The 26835-nt window shown below is 55.8% G+C and overlaps 3 protein-coding genes across 3 annotated transcripts; 2 read left to right on the top strand and 1 right to left on the bottom strand.

Moving 5' to 3' along the window:
* Window positions 1-1490: 1490 nt before the first annotated feature.
* On the bottom strand, window positions 1491-8860 carry VOLCADRAFT_104100 (uncharacterized protein; the record flags this gene model as incomplete). The annotated part of the gene is made up of 17 exons (XM_002948866.1): window positions 1491-1628; window positions 1998-2275; window positions 2427-2602; window positions 2872-2968; window positions 3162-3174; window positions 3533-3706; window positions 4018-4122; window positions 4490-4539; window positions 4897-4967; window positions 5224-5397; window positions 5668-5861; window positions 6333-6467; window positions 6771-6946; window positions 7471-7581; window positions 7914-8580; window positions 8663-8698; window positions 8804-8860. The coding sequence occupies 17 exons, from the start codon at window positions 8858-8860 to the stop codon at window positions 1491-1493; spliced, it is 2652 nt and encodes an 883-aa protein (XP_002948912.1).
* A 338-nt stretch (window positions 8861-9198) lies between these two features.
* VOLCADRAFT_73984 (uncharacterized protein) lies at window positions 9199-14123 on the top strand. The gene is made up of 12 exons (XM_002948973.1): window positions 9199-9316; window positions 9513-9660; window positions 9789-9841; window positions 10019-10139; window positions 10428-10508; window positions 10653-10744; window positions 11351-11474; window positions 11823-11935; window positions 12112-12301; window positions 12759-12905; window positions 13251-13467; window positions 13661-14123. The coding sequence occupies exons 1-12, from the start codon at window positions 9219-9221 to the stop codon at window positions 13864-13866; spliced, it is 1590 nt and encodes a 529-aa protein (XP_002949019.1). The 5' UTR covers window positions 9199-9218; the 3' UTR covers window positions 13867-14123.
* Window positions 14124-15456: 1333 nt separating this feature from the next.
* On the top strand, window positions 15457-17340 carry VOLCADRAFT_104099 (uncharacterized protein; the record flags this gene model as incomplete). The annotated part of the gene is made up of 3 exons (XM_002948972.1): window positions 15457-15635; window positions 15808-15957; window positions 16154-17340. The coding sequence occupies exons 1-3, from the start codon at window positions 15566-15568 to the stop codon at window positions 17338-17340; spliced, it is 1407 nt and encodes a 468-aa protein (XP_002949018.1). The 5' UTR covers window positions 15457-15565.
* Between the last annotated feature and the right edge of the window lie 9495 nt (window positions 17341-26835).

Genomic DNA, 26835 nt, shown 5'->3' with positions numbered 1-26835 from the left:
TAACAACTTGATCAACCTTAACTGGAACTGAGGCACGTTATTTATATCGCAGCTTAAGTTACCAAAAGTCACTGACTCATGCTGGCTGCTAAAATTTCAAGGTGATGGCGTCCGCTTCACTGAGACTAACTCACATTCAGGGAGTAAAATCTTTGTCAAGACTCGGCCAAAAATTCACTAACGGATTCACTAAAGGGTGAAAGAATAACTGCACACCAACGGTCGCAGCCGCCCTTTTACGGTTGTAGCAGGGTCGAAAGCTCGGGGCTCGAAGCATCGTTGTGGTGGCTATCCAAGCTCGTTACAATCTTGGTGCTCCACGGAGGTGCCGGGTCTATCTGCTAGCGTTTTGTACTGCGACACGTAAGGACCCATATTCGGTTATGACGGTTACGGCGGCTTGAAGACGCAGTAGCAACACTCCTTCCATGTCCGGGATCTCAAAATGCACATGGACGACCTCTGGACGGTAAAACTTCTAGAGCAGAGACAAGGGGCCTTACACATCAAAAAAATCCCTCCGAATTCCCCCCTCGTGCAACAAGTCCTTGCGGGCTAACAAGCACTAACAAACTCTCCTCAAGAAGTCTCAACGTGTGCAGTAATGCAGCCAAAGTGGTACATTATAACCTAACACCTCTAATTACTCGCAGTAAAGGCTTAGCACAGATCCATATGTAGATCACGAATACCCTGAATGTTGGACAAGCCATCGGGGGATGACACCCAGGACTGCCGTCAAAACAAAGACAGATCCAGCACAGGAGCACAGGCGTCCGACTGGTGCTGCCACAATAAAAGTGCGAAATCATGGCAAGACGGGCAACTGTACACCGGTGTCGAATTGCGGCCCTCCGCCTCTAGGAATCAAGCCAGGCAACAAAGCAAAATCAGGATGTGACTTGGACACTGTAATCTCGTACTCGCTAGAAAGACGGGTGTGCACGACTAAATACCTAAAAAATATTGAAAAAGATGGTACGATACGGTCTGACTGCCGTGCATTGCGTCACGACTATTGTACGGCTTTCAACTCGCAATTAGCGCTCAGTCACCCACCTGCCGTGTCGTGTATGGCCCTTTAAGCCTGAAGGGAATAAGCCGAAACACTGTAAACTTGGGAAGCAAGCCTTCCCGCAAGCAGCACCCCGACTTTATACACACCTGTGATGCAGGTCTTAATACGTTAGTCCTAAAATGAGTCAATCTCGGATCCAAATTATCCTGATCAGCCCTAACCGACATACACTTGAAGCTTTAAAGATATCATGGCTGCCTGTCTTCCGTACACACATCAAGTCGTAATGTCAAAATAGAGTTACGCAGTCGAAGGTTCGTCAAAAGAATTCCGGTAGGACTATCTCATGATGCACCTCCCGTTTTCGCTCTTCTTCTTCCTCCGTCTGGAGAACACACGGCTTCGGCAGATGAATACGACTGATGAAAAAACCCAAATCACTTGGGCTGCTTTCTTCTTCTCTTCTTTCTTCTCAATGCTGGCGCGCCGTCAGCATGGGACCGCGGCTCTTTACAACCGATCGCTCCACATCTTCAAGGTTCACGCCCTTCGCCTCAGCGATAAGCCTCATGGCCCGCTCAAATGCCTCAAAGTTTAGCTTGGCCGAGTCCTGTTAAGGGATGTAGGTGAAGATAAGGCTTCAGATGGAATATCAGGGTTGTGCGTTCACGACCTGGAGAAATTCAGGGTCAGGGCGATACTTCTTGCCTCCTCTTAGTAAACCCAGGGATAGAGTCGTCATCCTCCGCTGGTAGAATCCTTTGGATAACAGTCCATACCTGGGCTCCTTACCGTGGCGAAATCGCCCCAGTTCTGCAACCCGCTCTACTCCTCTCCTCCCCTCCCCTCTCCAGCCACCAACCCACCAAGCCCAGCCGCGCACCTTAACCCATCACCACAGCACCCAACTACACTGCCATCCGCTCCCCGACCCCCGACCCAGTCAGTCACCATCCCCCCACTCACTCACCCCACCTACCTTGGGCTTGGCGCGCACAAAGATTAGCTCCGCCTGCACCGCCGTGAAATGCTTGTCCAGCAGGCCCGTCTCCCGGACCAGCTTGATGAATTGAGCTACACCCATCTCAGGGCGTGGCGCCGGCGGCGGCAGGTGGTAAAGGGAAGCCGGCGAGTGCGTGTGGACCGGGGGGGTGCTGAGGTTGCTGTTGTAGCTGCTGTTGTTGCTGTTATTACCTGTGCCAAAGTTGGCCCACATGAGCCACATATCCTGCAGCTTTCCGCTGGGAGTGCCGGACCCTGCACCGGTATGGACAGAGCAGCGATGAACACGGAAGGATAGGGCGCGCTAGTGATGGATGACCGGGAGCTGGGGGACCGCAGTGAGGTGAGATAGGAGAGAGAGCTAGAGCTAGAGCTGCTGCATGATGCCATTGGAAAGCCAGCTTACCGGCTCCACCGACGGTGGAGCGCCGCTTCGCGGAATGGCTCGGGGTGGGCGTGGCTGAGGCCGACCCCGAAGCCACCAGGTTTAGACTGAGATTGACGCCACCACCCTGCCCCGGCTGCAGGACCGGCGACTGCGGCTTGCTGTCAAACAAGTGGCCCGACTGGCGGAGGAGGGCCCTGAGGATTTCGGGATTCAGGACAGAGGGAAAATAAGACAGGGGTATCAGGGATCGGGACAAGAGTTATGGAAGGGCAGGAGGTCAGGCTAAGGATTACTGATACAGTTTTAATACACGCACGTGAATTACACAGCCTGAGTGTGTTAGTGCCGCACTTGACGTGTCACTCCCAACAAGTATGAATGGATCGATTGGGCTACACATACACGCTCAGCGCTGTGTTTTGTAGTAGTAGGCAACGTTCAGTGTAGGCGATGTTCAACTCACCTGGGAGCCTTCTTGTTGGAGTCAAAGGAGCGGTCCAGCAGTGTCGCCAGGTCGTGAGCTGTGTCGGACACCTTGGGACCACCCTTGGCATACACGCCTGCGGGCGAGAGTGGGTTGGGGACAAGATTGCAGTTTGCTGTGGTGGCCAGGACAGGCAACAAGCGGAATAAAGGTGGAGAGCCAGCGCGTGCACATCTGCAGAGCCGTGGATAACCCCATTTGACACTGACGTCAACTGGCTCCGAAACCACCCGCCCCGCTGTCAAAACACATATGTTCTTCATACTGACCTGTGTACGTGCTCTGTTCGGTGCAGGATGGCGGTTTGAACGCGTGGGAGCAGAGGAAAGGAGGTCGGATGGAATGGATCCGGAAGGGGAGAAGGGAGGCAGACAGTAATTAGTTACATAGCTGGCAGATGTGTAGACACGGAAAGGGAGGATAAAGGATATGGAAGCAAACAAAGCAAACATGGAAAAAATACACACGGTGCGGTCAACACGTCGGCATTCTCGCTAGTCCTGCCTAGTTCCTTTCTCGGCTTCATCCCATAAATTGCACACAGTGCATACACGGCGCGGCTCAGTTTGTGCAAAGCACACACGTTGGACGGCACACGGTACATAGGCGATGTCCTCTCGTAGTGCACAGTGGCACGTACCCGGTCATCATGCAGCCGCACGTTCTCGGCCTTGGTAGCCCGTGCCACGGGGCCCTGGCAGGCCAGCACGGAGCGCACCAGCGTCTCCAGATTGACACCCTTGCGCTCCGCACACTCGGCCAGCGCTGTCAGGAAGCCCTCGAAGCTTAACTTGCGGCAGCCCTTGGGCTTGGCCTGCAGACAGTACCCCGACACACAAGTACATAGAGACGCAACCATTTGCTTGCCTAGTATGCTGGCCCCAGCTGATCACTGCGTTATTAAAACATGGCCGCACATTAACGAACAATTTGTCCCAGAATCACGTCTTCTATTCGTGGCCCAGTCGGATAAAAAGGATCCAGAAACTTGCGTTTTGGTATAAAGGATGTTGTTCCTCTTGACGCATCCAATTGCTCCGGATTGCTCCATGAATGCGCTTTTGCAGCGCCCATGACCCTTGCATTGGCTTGTCCACCCAGCCATCTACTACCCCCCTCACCCACCCGTGCAAATGCCAGGTCAATGTCTGTGACGGTGAGGTCCCGTCCGAGCAGGTTGCAGTCCTTGCAGAACTTGGCGAAGTGCACGTTGTCCATCTCGTCAACCACCTGAGATCAGAGGTTAAGAGGGGGCCGGTGGCGGGTAACAAGCACCGTCAAGCAGCAGGTCAGGAAGGGAAGCGTGCAGGATAGGGCAGTGGGGGACGTGGGGCTGTCGGCTGCCGTTCGGGTGCGAAACTGCCAACTCTAGTCGTTACAGGCAAACCTCGTTAATGCTCCAGTTCCAGACATGCATGTCACTCCCAACGCTGCATCGCCCACAGTCCCTTTACAGTTCTCCTCATGCACACGACAGGTCGGGCCGGTGTGCATATGTGGTGCATAAGAAACCTTACTCTGGCACCCCCGGCGTCCCGGGACTCACCTCTTCCTATAGGTGTTTCCCCAAAGTAACCCTGCCGTAAGGCAGCCTCACCTGGCGGGTGCCGAAACTGCAGAAGTCATCAAAGAATTGCTTCAGCTCCACTGCGAATTGTGGCGAGGTGCGCATTGAGCCAGCAGGGGAATGTGCTTGTGAAACAGGGAGTCCACAAAGGAGAGGTAAACAAAAGAGAGGGAGAAAGATGGTGCAAAGAAAGGCAGGAAAGGACAGAGAAAAAAAGAATGCACGCACCAAGAACGCGGCCAACCGCGCTTCAACGTTTTGGAAAAAGGTGGTGGCGAGGTGGCACGCACGGTTTGTTCATGCACACACAAAACGCAGGCTGGGCATGCAAAGGCAGTACATCTGGATGCTGGTTTAATGGTGTCCCGTTGACGGGTCCAAATGGCAGGATTCCCCTTCCGCGTGTCCGGATTAAGACCGTGGCTGGAAGACCTTACCCTCGGCTGCCGGGCCCAGCGTCAACCGCAGGTGCTTGCGTGCGTTGCTGCACGTGAGCGTCTCATAATACCTGCGTTGGGCATTGTCCGGAGAGAAGTAGCGGGAGAACAATGATTAACAGAGGACAAACGGGGTGAGGACGGAGATGAAACAGGACGGCGGCTGGGAGTTGTGATCATGGCGCACTACACTATGCGTGGGAGCACAGAATGGTGCAACTTTCCAACACCTCGGACTGCCAAACCCATCCACCTACCATCACCTACCCATCCAAGCTCCGAGTTACACTCCTCACTCACCCACCCACCCTAGTTCATCTAACCCACCTGGCGAACTCTTCTGCGGTGATGCGGCCGTTGCTGTCCCGGTCTGCCAGACTGAACGCCCGGCCCACTGCCGCCTCCATCTCCGCCGGCCGCAATCCATCAAGTGCTCCAAGGTCCGCGAGTACTGCACGCAGACTATTGCGGTCCAGGTAGCCCACCTGATCCTTGTCATACCTGGCGCAATGGGAGAGGGAAAGGGGTGCGTGGTGACTGCATACAGATCCGGTAAGGAACCGGGTTATTCGCGCGACTGGCATGCGAAATCCTCTTGACATACAGCCCATGAAATCCAGAGTAATTCAGCGATGTAGGCGTGCACATAGGTATACGCACATGCATGTGAATGAGCAGAGTGAGTGACAAGGAATCCACGTTCACGTCCTCCTGAAGGTCTCGCCAGGTTCCACAGATCACACGTCCTTTCCTCAAGCCCCCGTCCCTTACATGTTGAAGATGGTCTTGCAGTGCTCTACCGCCAGCTGCCGGCCCTGGCCCTGCTCCTGCCGTGCCACCATGCGCGTGTAGAAGGCGTCCAAAGGCACATCCGCCGGCAGCAACGCCAGCTCCCGAGCCACCGCCTCCGCACTCACCCCCAGTTGGCTGGCCAGCTCCAGAGCGTCGTCCAGGGACTGCTTGTTCTGCAGGGTGGAGAAGAAAGTGATTGGAGAGGAGTTGAGGGGCCGTAGGGAAAGGAGAAGGCGGAGCATAGACGTTACCCGAGCACAGCCATGAATGCACGGAAAGACGAGGGGGTGGTTGAGGAGAAGAAAGTCGCCGACTCAAATGTAGGCCAGCCAACAGCGTGCGGCGAAGGCAGTCGTGGCGTAGATTGATTGGCGGCATGAAGGGGTGGACGATGGTGCAACAGGCTCGTACCCGCAGGTGCTGTTTGCGATGGAAGGGCAACAGTACCAGCCCCCGGTTAAAACAGGATGGTTCAGCATTCACCATGGATAGAGGGCGCCAGCTCGCCCCTGCATCCCCTGACAATTCCAAAGTTCCCTCCTTCCCCACTGGGCCCTCCTCTGCCCACACAGCACAATGCATGCTAGCATAATAGATATCTCGACGATCCTTAGAGTTCCTTAAGCGAATTCATCCCTATCCACCTTGGCCGACTTGAGCCCCTGTGCAACGCTGCCACCACCCATGCGCTTCAGGCAGCGGCGCAGGTTGCGGTTGACGTCCAGGTACACGCCGCGAGCCAGGGGCGCGGGCTTGCCGGGTACCTCCAGCCCGGCGGCCTGGCGGGATTAAAAACGAAACCGCGCGGGGTTAGGGAAATCCCAATGAAAGACAGACCGGACTTAAGCAATGTGAAGGGGCTGGGGGGTTAGGAGGCTGAGTGGAGGGAGGGGGGATGTAGGAAGAAAGACCACGGACATGGGCATGAGCAAAGGTACGTGAACGGGAGGACGGGAGAATTTGTGGGGATGCGGTGCTCTAAAAACGCACAGGGAAAAGGGCCAATCGTTCCATGCCAGCCGGCATTGTGCTCCTGTGCCATGAGGTCAAGACGGACCACCTCCCTCTGCCTGCTTGCTCACCTCGACTGCGTCGACAATCGCGTTGTGTGCGTTGTCGAAGTCCGGCTTGATGTGGTCGTTGCAAGCCATGTGAAGCAGCCAGCCGTCCTTGCCGTATACCCCAACCAGCTCACAGCCGTCACGCAGCTTCTCCAACACGCGCTCCAAGGCAATCTCCCGCAGCGCGCTGCGTCGGCCTGTGTGGAGCACGCACATACACGTCCATGCATATCGATTGCTCCTTTTAACTAACAGTTGCACACTTCAATACTTGCATGGCCTGGAGCACTCAACTTCATGGCTATCATTCCCTAGTAACCTTACAGAAACGTAGGTTTAGGTAGAATTTGAAGAAGGCAGCGTTCACACCTCTATATCGCTATATGAGTACGGCGCCAGGTGCCGTATGAGGCGAGGGGAAGGCTGAAGCCGTGTCAAACTAAGTTTGCGGACGCGAGTTCGCTGGAACCCGAACAGTGAATTTGTACCCGAACTAAGTTAAGAATATAACCTACAGAGATGGTAATCTACGTGCATCAGGACAGGCGGCAGCAGTTGCGCTGCGTGCCACTATGTGGACAGAGAAGCCCGCTGCTCCGATGACTGCTACACCGCACAGCATCTCAACTCCACCACAGGGGTGCTTGCTCACAGTGCCAGTCTCAGTTTTCCAACTCCAATGGATAAGACAAGAGAAAACACCGTCCCGAGCGGTACCTACCCGCCAAGTCCATCGCGCGTACCACATCCTGGCCAAGGGCTGCCAACATGAACGCATTCTCTCCGTTAGTCACAGCGTTGACGGCAGCTTTGTGAAGCCGGTAGGCAGCACCTGCACGCAAAAACACATGTCACACCACACCCGCCAAGCCGCTAACCCAACAACATCAAGAGGCAAATGGCTCGCTGTGAGCCATGACATGAACGATGCTTCATTTATCAAGCACAAAAACATTTTGTACATTTTAATGACGGCTACCCCTCCAAACGCACGGCGGCACATGTTGACTGACTTCCGTCACCGGCGGGGTTAGGATTCCCAAGGCTGAAGGGAGGCCACGTACCCAGATGTAACCCGATGTAAAACCCTAACCAGATGTACACAGAACCCAGATGTAACCCGGTTGCAGCTCAAAACTCAGCCCCGCGAAGGGAGAAGCTCACCAAAAACGGGGCCAGCCTCTGGGTTCTCGTTCATGGCCTCCAGGAGGCCTGCCGTGTGTTTGCTGTTGATGGTATTCAGGTACTGCTGCACGGGCACCTCCATGTTCTCTTCTGTGTAGGGAAGGAGTGCAGATAGGATGGCTGCCATCCTATCCGGCACGCTGGCGAAAACCTGAGTTGACGCAGCCGGTGGCTCGGCACCCCCAGCGGACTGGTTCATGCCGCGCGAGACAGGCATGGCGCCGCCAGCGGATTGGTCGATGCCGCGTACCACCGGTACATCCTTGTCCGAGACATCACCATCAGCAAAGCGCTCGCGCCCACTGCCATGTAGCTGCAGCGACTCCTGAATTTCTTTATTACGCGCCGAATGTATAGGTGCTGGTGGTGTTGGTGCAGCAGGCACATTAGGCGAAGTGGGCGCACGAGGTGAAGTGGTTGTAGGAGGCGACGCCGGTGCATGAGGCGAAGTGGGTGTAGGAGGCGACGCCGGTGCATGAGGCGAGGCGGGCGCAGGAGGCGACGCCGTTTCACGAGGTGAAGTGGGTGCAGGAGGTGAAGCCGGCGCAGGAGGCGCAGCTGGCGCAAGAGGCACGGCGGGCGCAGCAAGAGCAGGAGGCGTAGCGCTGATCTTGGGTGCAATAGATTCCGGCTGTATTGGTGTATCCTGGGCATCAATAAGGAAAAATGGATTAAGATTTGTTCCGGGTTGGGAGCCCGCCCGACATTTTTGCAGGATATGAACCCACCTGGACATCTCGCGAATCGGGAGGCTGGACGTGTTCCTGCAGATGCCGCAAGCGAGCAGTAGGACTTAAACAAGCTTAGAATGTTGAACTGCACTGGGGGTGCAGTGCTAGGGCGCCTGTGTAAGCTATAGAAGGCCGGACCTTCAGCTTGGCCAAGGTGGCGTTATCGCCTGCCCGGAAGCAAGAGAAAATCCCCATTACTGTTAGTGCAAGTGGACGATGTTTGATGCACGCGCAACTGCGTTGACTATAACGTTTTCGGAGTTTGTCCAGCTGTTCAAGTAGTCAAAGGTCAAAGGTCAGGTCAAGTCGGGTTATATTAAGTAGCGCAATTAAGCTTTGGGGACGAAGTATATGTAAAATAGCCTCGAAGGCTGGTTTGCTGCGAGTTTGTCCACTTTGCGCCTAGGTTCGTGCTCTAGATCCAGGGCGCCGTGCACTGTGCTCGTCGGTCCAGCTGCCCACCCGTAACCTGATGCCATAGCCGGGCTTAATTCTTTGCTTTCATAGCTTTCGTTATTTCTATATACCTTGTGCGGCTTAGAGCAGCAGAAACATGGCTTACCGCAGCGGCTACGAAGACCGCCATGATGGCTTTTATCAAATTCCTCACCTCGTCAATCAATGGGCATATTACTTTTACCACCATATCAGGCACGTGTGATAGGTGCTGCCTCTTGTATCTAGTGCGGCGGCTGACCTTGGGGCGTTGCTTTTGTTGCTGCTTCGCTAGAGCTTTTGCGGGGATCTAGGTTGTTGGAAGCATCTAGTGTGTTGCTTTCTTCAGTACATCCTTTGTTACTGTTTGGCGGCTGGCCTGATCTGTCCATTTGCTGCTGTGTCTATTCAGGGAACGGAATATCGATGAAATTCAGTCTATGTATGAGGTCTCCTTTTTGAAGCTAAGCGACCGCTACTACAAAGCTGCACCATGGCCGGAGGTGCAGCATATTCAGGAGGTGGTGGACCAGGACCACGTGTTCTGCCTCCTCTACAAGGTACAGACAAAGGATTCTGGAATGATTTGGTGGCAGGAAGTCGCTGGCAGCACAGCAACCTTCGGTTAGTGCCCTGCACGTGCCCTGGACCCACCATCCTCACCTACCCGCACCCATCGTTATTGCAGGAGATGTACTTCAGGCACCTTTATGCCCGCTGCCAGCCGACCCTCCGTGACCGGTAAGGCGTCTCGACAGAAAGTTTTTTGCTTCCCGTCCCGCGGCGTGCTGGGAGAGCGACTGGGCGAATCGCACAATGGAAGCGCCACAGCACTTCAATGGAACATTTGTATGGGCATGCATGCAAACACCAAATGAGGGTGACCTTTTTCATGCGTACGCAATGAAATGCATGCAGGTGTGACTCGTGGGATAACTACTGCGACCTGTTTGGGCTGCTGCTGACGAGCAATGTCAACATGCAGCTGCCCAATATCTGGCTATGGGACATGGTGGACGAGTTCTTGTACCAGTTCCAGGTTAACATGTCGGGGGGAGTTTTGGTTGAGATCAACCCTACTTAGAGCCCCATGTAGAATCTGGCTTTAGGACGCACAGGTCGGCCTGTTGATGGGGATTTGTTTATGGACGAACTACAGGCCATGCGCGTGGTATACGGGGCCACGGAGCACGGGGAATGTTTTAGGCACAACTGACACAAGTCGTGCGGGACAAAGCGGCAGATGCATGTTGTGGCTGCCGTCTCCGCTGCTCTTACTGTCTTTGCTACCGCCGCCGCTTCCGTCGCCACTGCCTCCCGCGCGCAGTCGTTCTGCCAGTACCGCGGCAAGGTGCAGTCCATGCCCCCGGAGGAGATTGAAAACCTCAAGAAGTGCGAGGCGAAGAAGGTAAAGTGCTGGTGGTAATACAATGCTCACCCAACAAGTTGATGGGTCGCTGTGCTTGCTGGCTATGTGGATCAGGGCGTACGAGAGCGAATACCGGGAACTATTGCATTTTCATAAGTTCCTGTGGACGGTGTTTGCTGTTAGGTGTGGAACACGATTGAGGTCCTCAATATCCTGCAAGCGCTGGTGGACAAGAGCGGCATCGTGGCGGAGGTCGAGGGCGACGGCGGGGCCAGGTGAGATGGGGGCCCCCGTAGCAAGAACACCCGTTGCAGCTGCACCAGTAACCGGAGCAGATGACTTGCAGATGCCACTGGTTTATGCGTTTATGGACAACAGCTGCAACACGCGGCAGTATTTCGCTGGGAATATCATGACTTATTGCGCACACGCGGGCTAAGGGAAACTGTCTATTGCTTGTATGAGTTCGAGCGTATTGGAATGCATTTTGGTCCACTTTTACTAGCACCAGTGCTGGGTTCAGGTCTTCCAAGTGTGCTCGTCTCAGCACCCGCCCCCACAACAGTCCGCCCATACCAGCAATGTATCTATTAGTACGCTGATGGAATGTGCATATGCTGTCAGGACTAGCGTGACAGGAAAAGATAGTCGCCTGGATCTAGGGATGGATGGCTGTTCAGTTTTAACCAATATTTTAAACTAATGGTTTAGCTTGCAAATACTCGTAAAGGTTGCCATGGGTCAGGCTGGGACAGTGTTACATCCAAGTTTGCAGCGGAATATTGACGTGGGCGGAATGGTTTGGGATTTTCCTGCAAGCCGTTTCCGCTAAAACAGCACTGCCGTTCGCTCTCCCTGTTTGTGTCCCAATTCCCGTGTAGGCTGTGCGAGCAAAATGGCTATTACCCGCACTCGTCGAACGTGCTGCGCATGCTGGGCTACTTCTCCCTGGTGGGCCTGATGCGCGTTCATTGCCTGGTGGGAGACTACTACACGGCGCTCAAGGTGGGATGGGAACGGCCTTGGTAACGGCCTTGGTCAGGGGCTAGGCTTTGGAGGGCTGGCGACTGAGCTGGTGGTCAGCGGTGCTGCTGAGCGATGATAAGTATAGCGCGATCCTCAAGCAGTCAACCCAGGGGGACGGTGCAGATAGAGGCGTTGCAACGCGTGGACTTAAACGATTATGGGTCTCATAGCATTCGATATTAACTTCCAGGTCTATGGGTGAGCAGGGGCGAGGTGGGGCACTGGAAATGGTATGCATGACAGCGCGGTATGCATCAATCGTGCAGCTTTTGCTTGAGTTGTGGGACAGCATCCTCTCTGGCCACTACCTACCCGCTTACTTCGTAGGCGATCTACCCGCTGAACCTGCACGAGCGGAGGTACCTGTTTACGCAGCGCATCGCCGGCGCACACATCACGCTCTTCTACTATGGCGGCTTCTCTTACCTGATGCAGCGCAGGTGGGTACAGTTTGAGGCCCGCACGTACGTTTGTTACCAGGATGTCATGTCATGTGGACGCGCTGTGTTATCGACCCGGCCACGGCGGATTCCATTGCATTTATGCATATTTCCACCATACTTTCTCGCCCATGGACCCTCTGTTTATGCCTCAACCTAAACATACACGCCGTCAGGTACCTGGACGCTGTGCGGTGCTTCAACGCGGTGCTGCTCTTCATTTATGAGAACAAGAGTCAGTATCGCAACAGCCCGCAGTTTGATCAGATGCTCAAGAAGAACGAACAGATGTACCAGCTGCTGGCCATCTGCGTGGCGCTGTGCCCTGTGGCGGCCAAGAGCCTGGATGAGAACGTCCTTATGCAGGTGGGTTGAGGAGTGAAGATGTAAGCCAGAATTGCTGATGCTCTTGTGGGATATATAACACTATTGATCCCTGCCAAACATGGGCGTGAGTGCAACCTTTTGAGGCTGCGCGAGACAATCAACGCTTCCTTACCTTATTGCTCGGAAGCTGCATGTTATGCGTTTGGATTGGATGTACAGCACAAGGCAAAGCCTGAGCCAGTTGGTTTCCTGTCCAAAGGTTTAAACGGGGTGTCCACGCGCCGAGCACGCCTTCTGTAGGCAACCTCTTGCAACCTTATGATATCTATTGCCTGCCTGTCCCGATTTTGCAACTGAACCCAGTTATAACACATATACCACCATAAACGTTATGACTTGTGTGGGTCCTGCATGAACTTGCCTAACCACCTCCTTCCGACCTCTGCCTCTCTGGTCCTTTGCTCTGTAACGATTGTTCGACATGTGCACACCGCAGCTGCGTGAGCGTCACTCGGATAACATGACCGCAATGAACCGAAGCGATATCGATGTGTACGACACCTTGTTCCGGGAGGGCTGCCCCAAGTTCGTCACCTCAACCCCGCCCGCGTACGATCAGGCCACCACCAACACCAACCAGTTGGTGAGCTAGCGATGACAAAGAAGCATAAAGGGATTGCCTGCTGCTCATCCTGGCATCACATTGACCGTTCTCGTCCACCTAGTGACTGCCTTCTGTTGTCAACCCCTGCTCGTCATTACCAGCTCAACCTGCCTTAACAATCTGCCCTAAGTTCCCAAACTGCCAGCGACTAATCGGCTCCATCCATCCTGTCGCTTGCTATCGGTGATCGTGTATTCGTCCACCCTTTGGCGTCCTTATACTACTCTGCCTGGATGACTGCACATCCATCCGTTGCCAATCTATGTCCCCTCGTTTTTCTTTTATAACCTCCCCTCGTTGCCGGACACTGGCCTGTACTCGTAGGCCTTCCGTGCTCAGCTGAACGCGTTCCTGTTGGAGGTTCGCGCCCAGCAGACTCTGCCACAGCTGAAGCAATACCTTCTTCTATACTCGTCCATTAACCTGGCCCGTCTGGCGGCTCTGATGGACTGCGACGAGGGGGCCCTGCGGCAGCAGCTGCTGTGCCTTAAAAACAAGCAGCGCCAGCTCAAGTGGGATGGCGGCAAGGATATGACAGCTGGTGCGCGGGATGCGGATGTGAAGGGTGTTCGGTAGGGGATAGGGTATTTGTTAACACAGACTTGGGCCCTCTGAACTTTCTTTGTGGATATCGTATTTTCACCTATCGTTTTGTGGCTAGGTCCTTAACATAATCTTTCCAGGCTCACATTCTCAGGCCGTGCCAATGAACCCCCAACGTCTCCGACCTTCAGGCACTTGGACGGTGGCCAGCGACCTGGAGTTCCACATCGACGTAGACCCCGAGACTGGGCTGGAAATGGTATTGGTGTCCGACACGCAGCAGGTGGCCACGTATGCGCCTTTCCTGGCACATCACATTGCGCGGTTTGAGCAGATCATCGCCGACCTAACTGTGCCCCGAGTTGCTGCGGCCCCTCCGACTGCTGTACGCGCATAAAGAATGAGGGCAGTGATCACAGCCGACGGCGTGGGTGCTACGGTTGTGGGTGGTGGAGTAGGGAGGGTTTTTTTAACGGCCGTCCAATATGTGGAAGTGGAGGGCGGGAGCGAACACTGGGTCGACGGACATTGCCTACGCAAAACATGGATCGACTTGATGGATACGGACTCGCTTGGGGGGATAAGACCGGCATTGCGGGGTTTAAGAGTTGTTTGGAGATGTTTAGACAGGAATGTGTACGGTCAGAGGAAGCTGGGATCAGGGCTACATCTGGTACTGAGCAGCTTGATGGATGCGGTGGATGCGGTATGGTGAAGAGCAGTCGAGCAAACGGCGGGAATGTTGAGCAGACCTGGAGTGGAGTTCTCTGCCCGGGTATCAGCCAGCTGGGGCCCCTGCATGTGTCATCCATATGGATTGCTGCTCACTTGAGGGGGTTTTGGTGCATCCGCGGATAGCGTAGGGGTTTTTGTGCCTGGCACCAGGCAGGAGCACCCCGCAGCAAATGCATCTTTAGCAGAGCATATTGAAGGCCAGTTGTATGGGGGAGGGACGAGGTAGTTGGGGAAAAAGGAGTCTTTCGGATTGTGTTCTCGGTGCTTTGGGTGACACATGAAACAGTGTGGTGCGGTAAGATAAATGTCGCTTCACCATCAAGAAATGCGATGCAGGCATTGCTTTTTCGGGGACTTCTGACACGAGTGGATGTTGCAGTGAAGGTTGTGATGGTCCTTTGTAGTGGGTGGGGTGTTCGGACAAAAGTCGGTTATGAGTTTCTCGGGATGCAGGGGAGTAGCGAAGCTTGCCATCCGGAGCTAGCACGGCCAAAATAGGGGAGCAGCGATGGGAAGTATGTCTGGTTGGGTGTCATTGCGCCTCTGTCCGATGAGAGCCTTCTGGCTTTTGGCACGTGATGAGGGCTCCTGAGGCTTTTCGCCATGGGAGAGAAGCGCAATTGTAGGTGCAGGTTTGCCACAGCGATGGCTTCGCTAAGGCGCAAGAGGCGCCAGTCCGGTGCGTGTGCACTAGGTGCGAAATGTTATCTGAATCTAGGAATGAAAGGGTTGCAGGCGATCCATGCGAATGCGTGTAACGTTATTACCAACGCTTGATGACGAATTGAGTTTGCATCTCTTTCCCGCAGGCTGGCAGGCAGCTTTTTTATGCAATGTAATGACAGTAAACGTCTATGAGGCGTTTACCGCAGCTGTTAAATTGCGCAAACATTTACGTAGATTCCAATAGCATAGCAACAGGAGATCAAAGAACGGCTTTAGTGATGACTTCCCATCGCACTTGAGGGGAACTTGTAACCTGTTTTTAACCGCATAAAGAGACGTTCCGATGTGTGGGGTGTCCTATGGATTACTTCCATCAGCAGCGTTAGCAGTCGAACATCATTTTATCTTTCCTCTCTGCGCTGAATGCATTCCTTACTACCTTCTAGGCCCTGGGCCCATGGGCCGCGAAGTACGGCAGGCCTCGCGGAAGCCAAAATGTCCCAGCGAAATTGAAAAGGTGCGCTTGCGCAATTCCTTGCGTTGCTCGACATTTGCATTTATGCCTTTCCATTCTGTCTTTTGCTGTTTTTTAAAAAAATATGCTTTAAAAGCAATCTTCTGCTATTGACATTCCCTAAGCCGCTCTTATGGATTTGACTAAAGTAATCTTGGATATATTTTGGGTTTGTTGAGGCATGGTCAAGACCCAGGAGCAAAGAGTGATTACTGCCATGGAGGCGCAGGCTGCAACCGCAACACTGCCAGGTAGCAAACATACCCCGACTGAGTAAAGACCCTGGTAACCTTCATTATGGTTTAGGTACTGCTCCTCAGCTTGGCACGCTGCAAATCATGGAAGCTCCTTCCGAACCTTTGCTGCATTCTTTTTGGCTGCACCGACCCAACCCTTTTTTGGCTCGTTCCCCCCCGTGGACAGGCCTGAAACATTTGCGTGACAGTGTTCAGAACTGGGACACGGCTGTCCTTACTCTGTCCGTCACGGCTGCAGCCATCGCCGACAGCGCCGGTGTGTTGGCGAAACGGGCTGGCTTGTGCTCCTGGCAGGCTGAAAACACAAATCCACCTGGTAAGTTAGCATAGGCTCCGTGACTCGGACTGCATCAGGCGCCTGTCAGTTGCAGCCTTAGCGCCAGTCCCCAGTGGCGTGCGGCAGCCTACCTTTGCGTTGTTCCTCTCTTACCTTTCTAAATGGATGGATGGGATGCTAAGCTGATAGTCGACCCGCAAACCCCCCTCCTCACGCGCGTCCCTCGTCCCCACAGGCGCAACAGCCAACGTGGCACTTACCCGGCCGCTGCTTTTCTCTCACCCTCTGCCGCCCCCGCCGCTCGTGGTACCAGCCGGCCAGCTCAAGCCCGGTCGCGTGTTCGTGGTGGCCAATTTGCAGGGCGCCTACTACACACTCTTGGAGCTGCTCTCACGCAACAAATTCGACTTCCGGTGTGATAATCTTCTGCATGTTGGAAACCTTGTGGCGCCCCCCTCGGTGGTCATGGCGAGATCGGGTTCCGTCTGCTGCTGCGGCAGCGGCAGTCAGCAGCCGCAGTCGAGCACCGAGTCGTGGCGTGTCCGCAACTCGGCGGCGGTGCTGAAACTGATACGGCGTCATGGCGGCTTGGGCCCTATGGGCGCCCATGAATGCCTGGTGCTGCTCACGGCGGCGCACTGCAACCGCCTGCGTGCACAGCAGCAGATGGAGGAAAAGCAACGGCTGGCAGCGGTGCTGGCCCGGAAACTTCAGCAGGATCCAGTGATGGTACCTCCAGCGGGATCCAAGACCGCTTTCCGGGCCACTTGCAGCGCGCTGTCACTGCAGCTGGCAGTGACGGCCTCTGCTTCATCGGCAGCTTGTCCTTCACAGCGCGCGAAATCGACATCGTGGCTTGCCGCAGGTAGTATGGGAAGCGACTGCTCTAGCAGCAATGATGAGGATGAGGCGGTGGAGATGGTGCCCGTGCCCATGACGCCTCAACGAGAGGAGTGTGCAGCAACACCACCACCATCGGTGTTGCTGGCGGAGCCCGGCGGTGGCGCCACTATTAGCAGTCCCTACCTGGACAATGCAGACTTAGCTCAGCTGCTGTCCTTGCCGGCTTGTGTTGTACTCGAGGCGTACCGTGTGCGGTTGCAGCATGTAGGCCTGCTGGATATAGATGACTGCATCACCACCACCACTGCCGGTTCTAGTGACGTGGCCCTCCGCTATCACACGCTGTTCAGTCACCGCCGGCCTGGGAGCGGCCCCGGTTGTTCTCAAACTGCTACGACTGTCACTGGCCTGACGTCGTGCCGGGATGTGGTTCGGTTTGCGGTGCTGCCACCACTTCGGACACTGCAGCTCCTGTCACCAGGTTTCAGAGCCAAGCTAGCAGCGGCCGCGGCCCCTAGCCGAGAGGAGCTTATGCTGGAAGTGCATGAAGAGCCCTTATCGGAGCTGGATATGCCATGAATGTCTCCTCCTATATGCAGGCAGCCAGGTAGCTATTAAATACACAATACGTCAGATTCCCATAGTCAGGTATGTTGCCGCTGGCTGGCTGGTTGGGCTCAAAAGGTGCTCTGATCCGGAAATCAGTGGATTGATTTATTAATTTCAGGATGGTGGCGCCAATGTATTTTTAGAGATTTGTGGTGTTGGCCGGGGGCCTCAAATGGCGCTTTCGCCAGAACTGACCAATAAGCTATGGGCCATTAAGGCGATTTTCATTATCAATGATGGGTAGGTCGGCTTTACCGAAGGAAGTGTGTGAACCCAAGGAGAGTCCTAGGGTTTGAAGTGGTGAAACAGCTCGTGAAAAGTACGATGCTGGTCGTTGCGGTTGAATTGTATTTTTACAGCTACGGTCTTTCCATCGCGTACCAGGCTCCCAGCCTGGCCCGTTAGCTATACCAGCCGCTTCTCATTCGGCGGGTCGTGGTGGGCGAGTTATCACAGCGGAGTTATCACACATGGGTCTGCTCGGGTCTGCTGGGCACGAATGGCGTGCTGTGTGTGCTGGCGACCTATTAGTCTAATGCGGGCTGGGGCCTACGAATCGTTGGGTGGACTTATGCATTTTGATATTGATTTACTGTGACACGAGTCTCAGTTGCTTATCGTCGGTTCTGACTTTTAATGGTTTTCATGGTCTTATGATTTTTTCGTGGCGACTGCAGGTGTATCGTTCTGGTTGTAAAATGCCCTAACCCATGCTGTATAGTATATTAACCGACCTAACGGCCTTAAGCGCACAAAGCGCACCTGCAGGCTTTGCGACTGCGGGGCGGTTGAAGACGAAATTCATGTCTTTGTGGAATGCCCGGCGTACACTAGTACACTGGCAAGGATGCTGGAACGTATATGGTCCCACCGCAACTCTATCGTTCCCTTTGGTCGTTAGTATCCTTCATCACTTGTTTCGTTTGAAGTGCGAGGTAGGATGGTGCTTATAGGCGATCTGGCGGCCCTTGAGCCCTCGGCTCGTATTAGGGTGGCTTGCAGGTACGGGGAACGCACCCACGACCATGTAACAACAAAACAACAACCACCACGGGAGCAAGAGCCACCAGCAGCCTTAGTCAACACAGCCCCCACCTTCCTGTTTACAGCAGGTAGGATGCAGACAGGTGGCAGGCAACGGGCAACCGGGGGCAAAGCTAGGCAGCAGAAGTGCCCTCAGACGAACCAGGATCCTACACCCTCTGAGGCCCCAAAGCGGAAGCGGCAGCGGCTGGAGCATCTAACTGCAGAAGAGCGGGCCGAGCGAAACAAAGCCCAGACCCGCAAGGCCTTGGAAGCCCGAAAGAGAAATGTGGAGGTACGGGGGGCACAGAGGGCAGCAGAGGAGGCCAGAGAGAAGTTAACTGCGCAGCTGCAAACTGGCAGCCAGGCCCAGCCCTCCGACGGCACACAGGTCCCAAGCCTGCAACTGCAACTGACAGCTGGAGACCCGTCCCCCAGTGAACCCCGCGCCCAGCGAGCAGCCGCCGTGCAATGCCAGCAGCACCTGAGCTCCCACAGCCCAGCATCAACACTGGGGGATGAGGAGGAGGATGAATACATCCCTACCGCCATGGAGGCGGAACGCTCCGACTAAATGCCAAGCAGGTGGACCAAGAGAAGTCAGCAGCAAAATGCTGTGCAGGGCCATCCACTCCGGATCACCACACACAACATGCATGGACTGCTGGTGACACATGGGAACCGCCTGCAGGCAGCAGTCCGGCAGTGGGCAGACTTGCGCCTGGACGTGGTATGCTTGCAGGAGACACATCACACCTACATCCAGCACCAGTGCCTTTTTGAGTAGGACTTGCGCTAAGCCGCAATGCGGGTGCATACCCAAGGCTGGCGGGTGGCGGCACACTCGTGGTCTGGCTCGACACACACAGCGGGGGTACTCATCCTCGTCCGGCAGGGCCTTGCAGCAGCCCTGGAGCCGCCACCGAGCACAACCCGTCAAGCATGTATGCAGGGCCGGTTCGCAGAGTGTGTGCTCCGTTGGGGAGGCCACCGCCTGCACATATGCAATGTCTACCTCCCCACGGGCTCCTCAACAGTGGCAGCAGACACACAACGCCTTTTGTTCAGCAATGTCCTGGCTGCCACTGCAACGAATGCCGCCGCCCCAGGCAGCGACACCACTCTCATCTGGGCTTGAGACTTCAACTTTGTAGAGAACCCAGAGCTGGATTCCTCAGCAGGCCCAGAAGGCTGACGGGGAGACGGACCGATAGCCGACATGAGGAGACAGGCGGGCCCCACCATGGTCGACACCCACCGCCACCTCCATCCCAAGCGCCGAGACTTCACCCACCAATACACCGCGCCCACCCCGGGGGCTCCCGTATCGACCGCATATACATCAACTAGCCCATGCTGACCTACGTCTGCCACACGTCCGTCACCTTCCACACACCGTCAGACCACAGGATTGCGACACTGCACCTACTGCCGTGCCGGAGTGAGGAGCGGGGCCCAGGTGCCCGCCGAGTCCGCCTTGCCTTCACAGCACACGAGGACTTTTCGTCCAGTATGGACACACGGATCCGCAGCCAATGCATGGAGGCACCATCTGCCGAAGACAATCCAGCTGGCCTGATCGCCTGGTGGCCAGGCTTCAAGCGCCGCCTTGCCACCCTGGCCCAGCGACTCAACAAGGCAGCACAACAACGCCGACGACGGCCTGGCACCCATGCCCGGGAAGCACTTGCTGCGGTCCAGCGGGCTCAGCAAGCAGTCGATGTGGCGCCAACAGCACCCCAGCCGCTGCAGCAGGTAGCGGAAACACAAGCAGCGCTGGCTAGGGCACACCAAGAGGGTGGCCGCATGGCGGCCAAGGAAGCATGGGCCCACTGGCTCAGGGCTGGTGAACGGACCGGCCCTGCCCTGACAGCATTCCTGAAAGCCCAGGCGGCCGAGCAGCAGCCTGCCCCAGGCGCACTCCAGGCGCACACCGGCCGCCTAGTGATCAACCCAGCACAACTGCCGCAGGTCGTGGCAGACTTCTGGGCCGAGATCAGCCGAGCTCCTGACTTCACCAGCCCCAGTGCCCGACAGGAGGTACTAGCCCAGCTGTCTGCGGCCAACATCAGCCTCCCTGCAAACGCAGATGAACAGCTTGGCTCCAAAACCATCACAGCAGCGGAGCTACGGGTCGCACTGGTCAAGAGCCAGCCCGGCAAGGCACCAGGATGGGACGGCATCCCAGCCGACCTATACCGCAAATTCTGGTCCACCATTGGCAACACCATGGCGGGCCTCTTTCATCGCCATGGTCGCAACGGGGCAGGTGCCGACCGGTTTCCTTGAGGGCATTATCACGGTGCTCTACATGAAGGGCGACCCCAAGCAACCCGGTAACTACCGCCCTATCATGCTACTATGCTCCAACTATCGCCTGCTCGCCAAGGTACTGGCAAACCGCCTGGGGCCGGCCCTGGGGTGCATCATCACCCCCGAGCAGTCAGCCTTCCTCCCCAAACGGCTCATTGGGGACAGTGTGATGTTCCTGCGCCACCTATCCCACCTCCTCCACAAGCAGAACCGCCGGGGTCTCCTGGCGTTCCTGGACTTTGCGAAGGCATATGACACGGTGGACCGAGGCTTCTTGCTAGCTGCAATGGAGGCGAGGGGGGCGGGCCCGCAGCTGTGCAGCTGGGTTCGGCTGCTGCTCAGCAACACGCAGGCACGAGCCATGGTCAATGGCTTCAAATCAAGACTGGTTGGGATGGAGGCAGGCGTGCGACATGTGTGCCCCCTCACGCCTCTGCTGTACCTCTTCATCGCCCAGGCCCTGCTCTGCTGGCTCCGGAGCCGAGATGTGGGGATCAAACTACGGCCGAATGACCAGGACCGCATCACAGCCTGCCAGTTCGCGGACGACACTGAAGTGGCGCTGGAGGGCGAGGAGTACCGTCGTTCCTGGAAGCCATGGAGACCTTCGCCCGGGCATAAGGCCAGCGCCTCAATGTGGAAAAGGTAGAGCTGTTGAGGGTGGGTGCTGAGAACCAGCAACAACAGCAGCAGCCACAACCGGCGGGTAGGCAGCAGCGGCAGCAGCCACTACATCAACAGCCGCAGCAGGAGACAATTGGTGGCCTCAAAGTGGTCACCACCACCACAGCCCTGAACTTGCCGGTAGACAACCGGCCCACACCCCCACAGCCCGAATGGCCCAAGATGCTGGCAGGCGCCTACAAGCGGATGCAGCGGCTCGCCCGCTTCCCACTGTCAGCCTTTGGCAGGGCCATCGCCACGTCCGCCTACGGCCTGCAGACGGTCACCTGGCACATGGAACATGGCGGTCCACCTCCGGACAACACACTGGACCACACCTAGCGACTGACGGCCCGCCTGGTCGACCGGCAACAGGGCCCAGAAGACCCAGGCCAGCGCCTCACAGGTGTACCCAACAGCCTTCTAGTAGGCCATCCGTCAGCGGGGGGTTTTGGCCTGCTTCAACTCCGACAGCACATCCATGCACGCCACGCAGTCTGGGCCGTGCGATTCATTGCACAAGCACTGCCGGCGGCAGGGCGTGAAGGTAGGGGTGCGGGAGGGGAAGTAACTGGGGGAGCAGGCGGGGACGAGGAGGTGGCAGCGGCAGCCAACAGTGAGGCCCGGGGCCTACACCCCTGGGTACGCACGCTGTCCGCCTACCTGGAGCTCACCCACCCCGCACTCCAGCCTTGGGCTCTGACAACCGCCCGGGCCACGGGACCATGGCTTGGCAGCAGCAACCTTCCCGCAGACATCAGCCGGATTGCGGGGGGCACTGGGTCACTTGGCGCCTTTGGAGGACATTGGCAGAACCGCACTGGAACCCGGTGATTGGTGCTGGGCGGCGGCGCTATGGGGCAACCCACTGTTGCCCACTGCGACCAATGCTGCAAACACCGAGGGCCCCAGCCGTCGACCAGGCCTGGAAGCATACCACGCGGCACGGACACCATGCAGGAAACTATGCACGGTGGGGGACCTGGTACAGGTGTGGGAAGCGGCAAACAATGGCCAAGCCACCACCCTCCAGGGAGCAGCTTGGCATTCGTGGGCCCGTGAGCACCTCGACCCAGCCACAGGCCCCGCCCAGCTGCAGGACAAGGATGCCGCCCTTGCAGCTCTTGGAGCCCTGCACAGCGACATCAGCCCGGCCTGGCTGGCGGCAGCATACGCTGTGGAGATCAGGCTGCGACAGCAGCAACAAGTGGAGGAAGAGGGGCCCCAGCAGCAACCACCAGCACTGGCAATGACACTGCCAGATTGCGCACAAGTGATGACCATGACCATCGGGCGCCTGGGGTGGGCCTCCCTGGGGCGACGGACGCTGTGCCGCTCCGCCGCCTAACGGTCAGTCAAGCGACACAACTACAGAATGGGCACGTGAACGAGCGGCGAATACACCTGATGACCGACTTCGTGCATGAGGCCCTGAACACGCCCGAGACCCAGGCCCAGCCTGACAATGCTGCCGAGCTTAGCCGCTTTCAGGCAAATCTAGCACACTTGTGGCATGGTGTGCGCTGGGAGAATGAGAACAAGGAGACCACCATGCGGCATCTCGCGGTAGATGGTGTGCCCCTACCTGGCAACATGCACCTAACCCGGGTGCCACTGAGCCATGCGGGTGTGGGACCTATGGGGGCGCCGCCGGCCGACCCTGCCCACCGCGTCTGCACCACTTGTCGGAATGTCCAGTCGCACGTGCCTTACGGGAGCAGATCGACAGGCACCTGACACACACTCAGACAACAGTAGGGGCCACCACCACCCGGCAGCAGCTCTGGCTTGCCCAAGCGCCACCCGGGTGCGAGCAAGGCCCCTGGGATGTGATCACCCTAGCGGCGCTATCCGCCATGGAAGTCGGCAGGTGCTGCCTCCGAGCAGCAACCCAGCGACAGGGACGGATGGGGGTGACAGCAATGGCAGGACAGCAGCAACAGCGGCGACAGCAACAGCAACAGGTGCAAACCATGATGAGGCAGCCCCAGCAGCAGAGGTCCCGCCAGCGGGCCATCACAGACTTCTTCAACCCGGCTGGAGGTGCAGTGCAGCAAGAGGGACCCACCCTAAACACCCCAGCGGATGACGGGCCAACGCAGGAAGTAGGGGCGGGAGGGGGTGAGGCGGTGGCAGAAGCAGCAACAGCTGGCGCAGCAGGAGCCTTGCCACTGGCCCGTGCACACGCCCAGGCGGTGGCAGACTTCTGGGCGCGTCTGCGCTCGTTCGCAATGCTGGAGACCCCCAGGCACGGCTGGGACAGAGTCGGGCCGCAGCACCCCATCCTGGCGGTCGTGGAGGAACGGATGCGGTGTGCAGCACCGGTGGAAATCACGGGCTAAATAGCCGTTCTAGAGTTGGGTCAGGGGCTCTTTTGAGGGGGAGCAGGGAGAGTGAGGGAGAGGGGGTGAGAGAGCCAGGAGTAGGGATAGGTGAGGGAGTGAGGAGAGCAGGGAGGCCCTGGGCAGGTGGAGGGCTGGGTGAGAGGGCAGTGTCCTGGCCTAGGGTCGCGTGGTCTAGCAGGGGGGTTGTGGAGCCGGGCTGTGTGTGTTCGTGTGCTCGTGTGTTTGCCCCCTCCCCGGTAAATGGGGCCCATCGAAGAGAGGGGATTGGGCTGTCTGGCATCAGAGTAGAGAAAGCGTAGGTGGCTTGTGGGAGTGGAGAGGAGGTGGGAAAGCGGTGGAGAAGAGTGGTGTGGAGGTGGAGAGCAGGTGATGCTGGCCCCAGCCAGCCAGGGTCAGGAGGGGAGGGATCTCGGTGTGGTAAGCAAGAGCAGGCAGCGTCTGTGAGCCATGCCTTTCTCGGGCTTTTTAGGGGGGCGCCGTGCTGGCTTGTCATCCCCCCCGCGGCAATAGGTCTTTTTGCTTTGTCTTGCGCTGGGCTGCACCTGGAAGCCCACAACCCCCAGGAGGAGACTGCTGTACGGACCAGGTTTTTGCCTCGGTTGTGAGTGGACCGGTGAGGTAGTGGTGGCCGTCCTCGGTAGGTGTCCGTTGCTAGTGGTAGGTGAACAGCTGGCCTTAAAGGACCAGTGTGCGAGTGCCTGCATTGTGTTTGTCTTCTCGGTGCAACTGTGTCTCGGCTTTTGTGGTGTGTCGTCTCAGGCCCGTGGTCCTCCGTGCATCTCTTGCCTTGCTGGCTGCGTGACTCGTCCACTCCTTCCTCCGCATTCAGGCTCAGCTGCTTCCGTAATGTGTACAGGGCATAATATGCCGCTGGGGTTGTCGTGATTCGAACCCGCTGGGTTGTCCGCTTGCTGCTGCATGCAGCGACGTTCGTGTGTGCCGCAACGGTGCAATCTATGAACGTGACACTCGTGCTCATAAGCTGCTGCATGCACATGGATTAAGGAACGGATTGAAGTACGACATTTGCCATTCCGTGCATAAAATGCAAAAACGAGTTTTGCCAGACATTTAAAAGACTATCGAATATCAACATGAAGGCCTTGTAACACCTTTGAACGACACCCACGGTGTGGTGCATAATGCCGAACAAGAAGCACAACGCTTTCACAAAACTAGGAGCACCTACAGCCTTTATAAAGGATAACCTTCCAACCTAAAAATCAGGCTTTTTATGAGGCGTCGTGAAAAGTGTTAATCCGAGATTGTCAATTTGATACCTGGTGGCCACCAGGTAGCAAATTTTTCCCACCAAGTTAGAGCTTTTAGTATAGGAAGAATGCTCGCATTTCATAGCATATTAATCTATAATCAATCCACGAAGCGCGTGAATACGGGCGGAAATCTCTAACGAATCGCGCCAACCTTAATCCGCCTAATCCGTCCTAATCCGCGCGATGTTTCCATATGCGACGGATTAAGCCTTAATCCGCGACTTTTAATCCAAGTGGAAACACCCCCTTAGGATGTTTTAAGTACGTTTAGGTAAGACATTTCCCAGCTTATGCTTTTGATAATTTGTATGGGCACAGAACGGCTATAGGCTTAAACGGCTTGTATCGAACCGCCGAGTACGCTCTCGGCAAATGCACAGAAACCTTGGTTTTCTTTCGTTTTACTCAAAAAACTTTCAGTTTACAACTTAACATCTCCCACCAACATGAAAGACCAAGGGAACCGAGGAACCGTCACAAAACGCTCATGGCAGAAGCATGGTACGACATTTGGCGTACCAAGGGTTTATGTCCGCATTTATAAACTTTCCGTTTGGAACGCATGGTGGCTGTGATGTCATGCTGTTTTTTGCTGATATACAATGCCCAAATACCAGCCTCAGTCATTGCTCATCAGCAACCTGTCGACGATTCCCGAGCTATACCCTGTATGTGTAGCAGATTTAGAATTAACAACTTCTTATAATACAACATATTACAGGAGGAAAAAGTCCTCCCATAGTCGGTTGAGGCGTAGAATATCATATCTAAACACACCTTCAGAGCCTTCAACGGCTCTTTCACCGATTTCGTCCATTTTGACTACTGGTATTTCATCTTCACTGGGAGCTTTGTAAGTGGCTTACGAAATGCTTTCCCTTCATTAACTCCGGGAGCTGTTCACGGATGACCGGCCCTATTTTGACCAAAGGCCGCGTCATAGAACTGCAAGAATACGGCCCGCCTACAGGCCCGAATGCACTGCAATTTCACAATAATATATTAGAATTATAAACCTTCCAAGCCATGCTAGCAGATTTCCAAAATACTACACCATCAAGGAAATCGCCTCCTGCTAGTAAGTGGCAATAAAAGGCAAATAGGGCCGGTCATCCGTGAATAGTGCGGGACCCGCACATGCATGTAACTTAAGCATATCATGTTGTTTTCTTGTCAAACAATAGGTCTTTCACATGTTTTTCGTATGTTTTTCAGTGGTGCACCTGCAAAGATATCTGGTGGAGGCGGTGGTCTCATGGGACCCTCGAGTAGCAGGACCGCTGGACCATGCAGCAGAAACCAGCAGGCAGGTCTCAATCCTGCAATTCTTACAACAAGAAGAGGTTGTTAATTATTTATGATACTTGCTTTCTGGTTTTTGTCGTAGGTTGGCACAGCAGGTGTGCAGGGATGGCTCTGCTGTTTCTGCCTTGTACCACTGGTCAGCCTCTGCTGTTTCTGCCTTGTACCACTGGTCAGCCTCTGCGTTCTCAGCCTTGTACCACTACTCAGCTTCTGGTTTCTCTGTGTTGTACCACCGCTCAGCCTCTGCTTTCTCTGCCTTGTACCACGGCTGAGCCTCCAAGCCTTCCTCCACGACCTTGACCAGCGGTGCAAGGCAGCGATCAAGCAGAAAAATGCTGAGAATGCACAGCTACGTAAGCTGCTGGCACATATGGCCACGGTGATTTCAAAGGTCAGTTTTAGAGCTGCTATGGGAGCTGTTGCTTATTTGTTGCCTGATATCGATATCTCCTTTTCCTCCACCCTGTATCCTCCCTGCCTAAGGATGGATTCTCCCTCATTCCCTTCTTTCCCATTCTTTGGGCTTTCTTGGATATGCAGGC

This window comes from Volvox carteri (genome assembly GCF_000143455.1).
Source record: "Volvox carteri f. nagariensis unplaced genomic scaffold VOLCAscaffold_12, whole genome shotgun sequence".
NCBI classification, from domain to species: Eukaryota; Viridiplantae; Chlorophyta; class Chlorophyceae; order Chlamydomonadales; family Volvocaceae; genus Volvox; species Volvox carteri.
Note: the sequence above shows the minus strand (reverse complement) of the source record. Positions and strands in the feature narration are given on the sequence as shown.

Coding starts and splice junctions, on each gene's coding strand:
- VOLCADRAFT_73984 (XM_002948973.1), top strand. CDS start 9,219: ATGGCTTACCGCAGCGGCTACGAAGACCGCCATGATGGCTTTTATCAA. Junction 11,475..11,822: donor ACTACTACACGGCGCTCAAG/GTGGGATGGGAA, acceptor CTTACTTCGTAG/GCGATCTACCCGCTGAACCT. Junction 12,302..12,758: donor ATGAGAACGTCCTTATGCAG/GTGGGTTGAGGA, acceptor TGCACACCGCAG/CTGCGTGAGCGTCACTCGGA.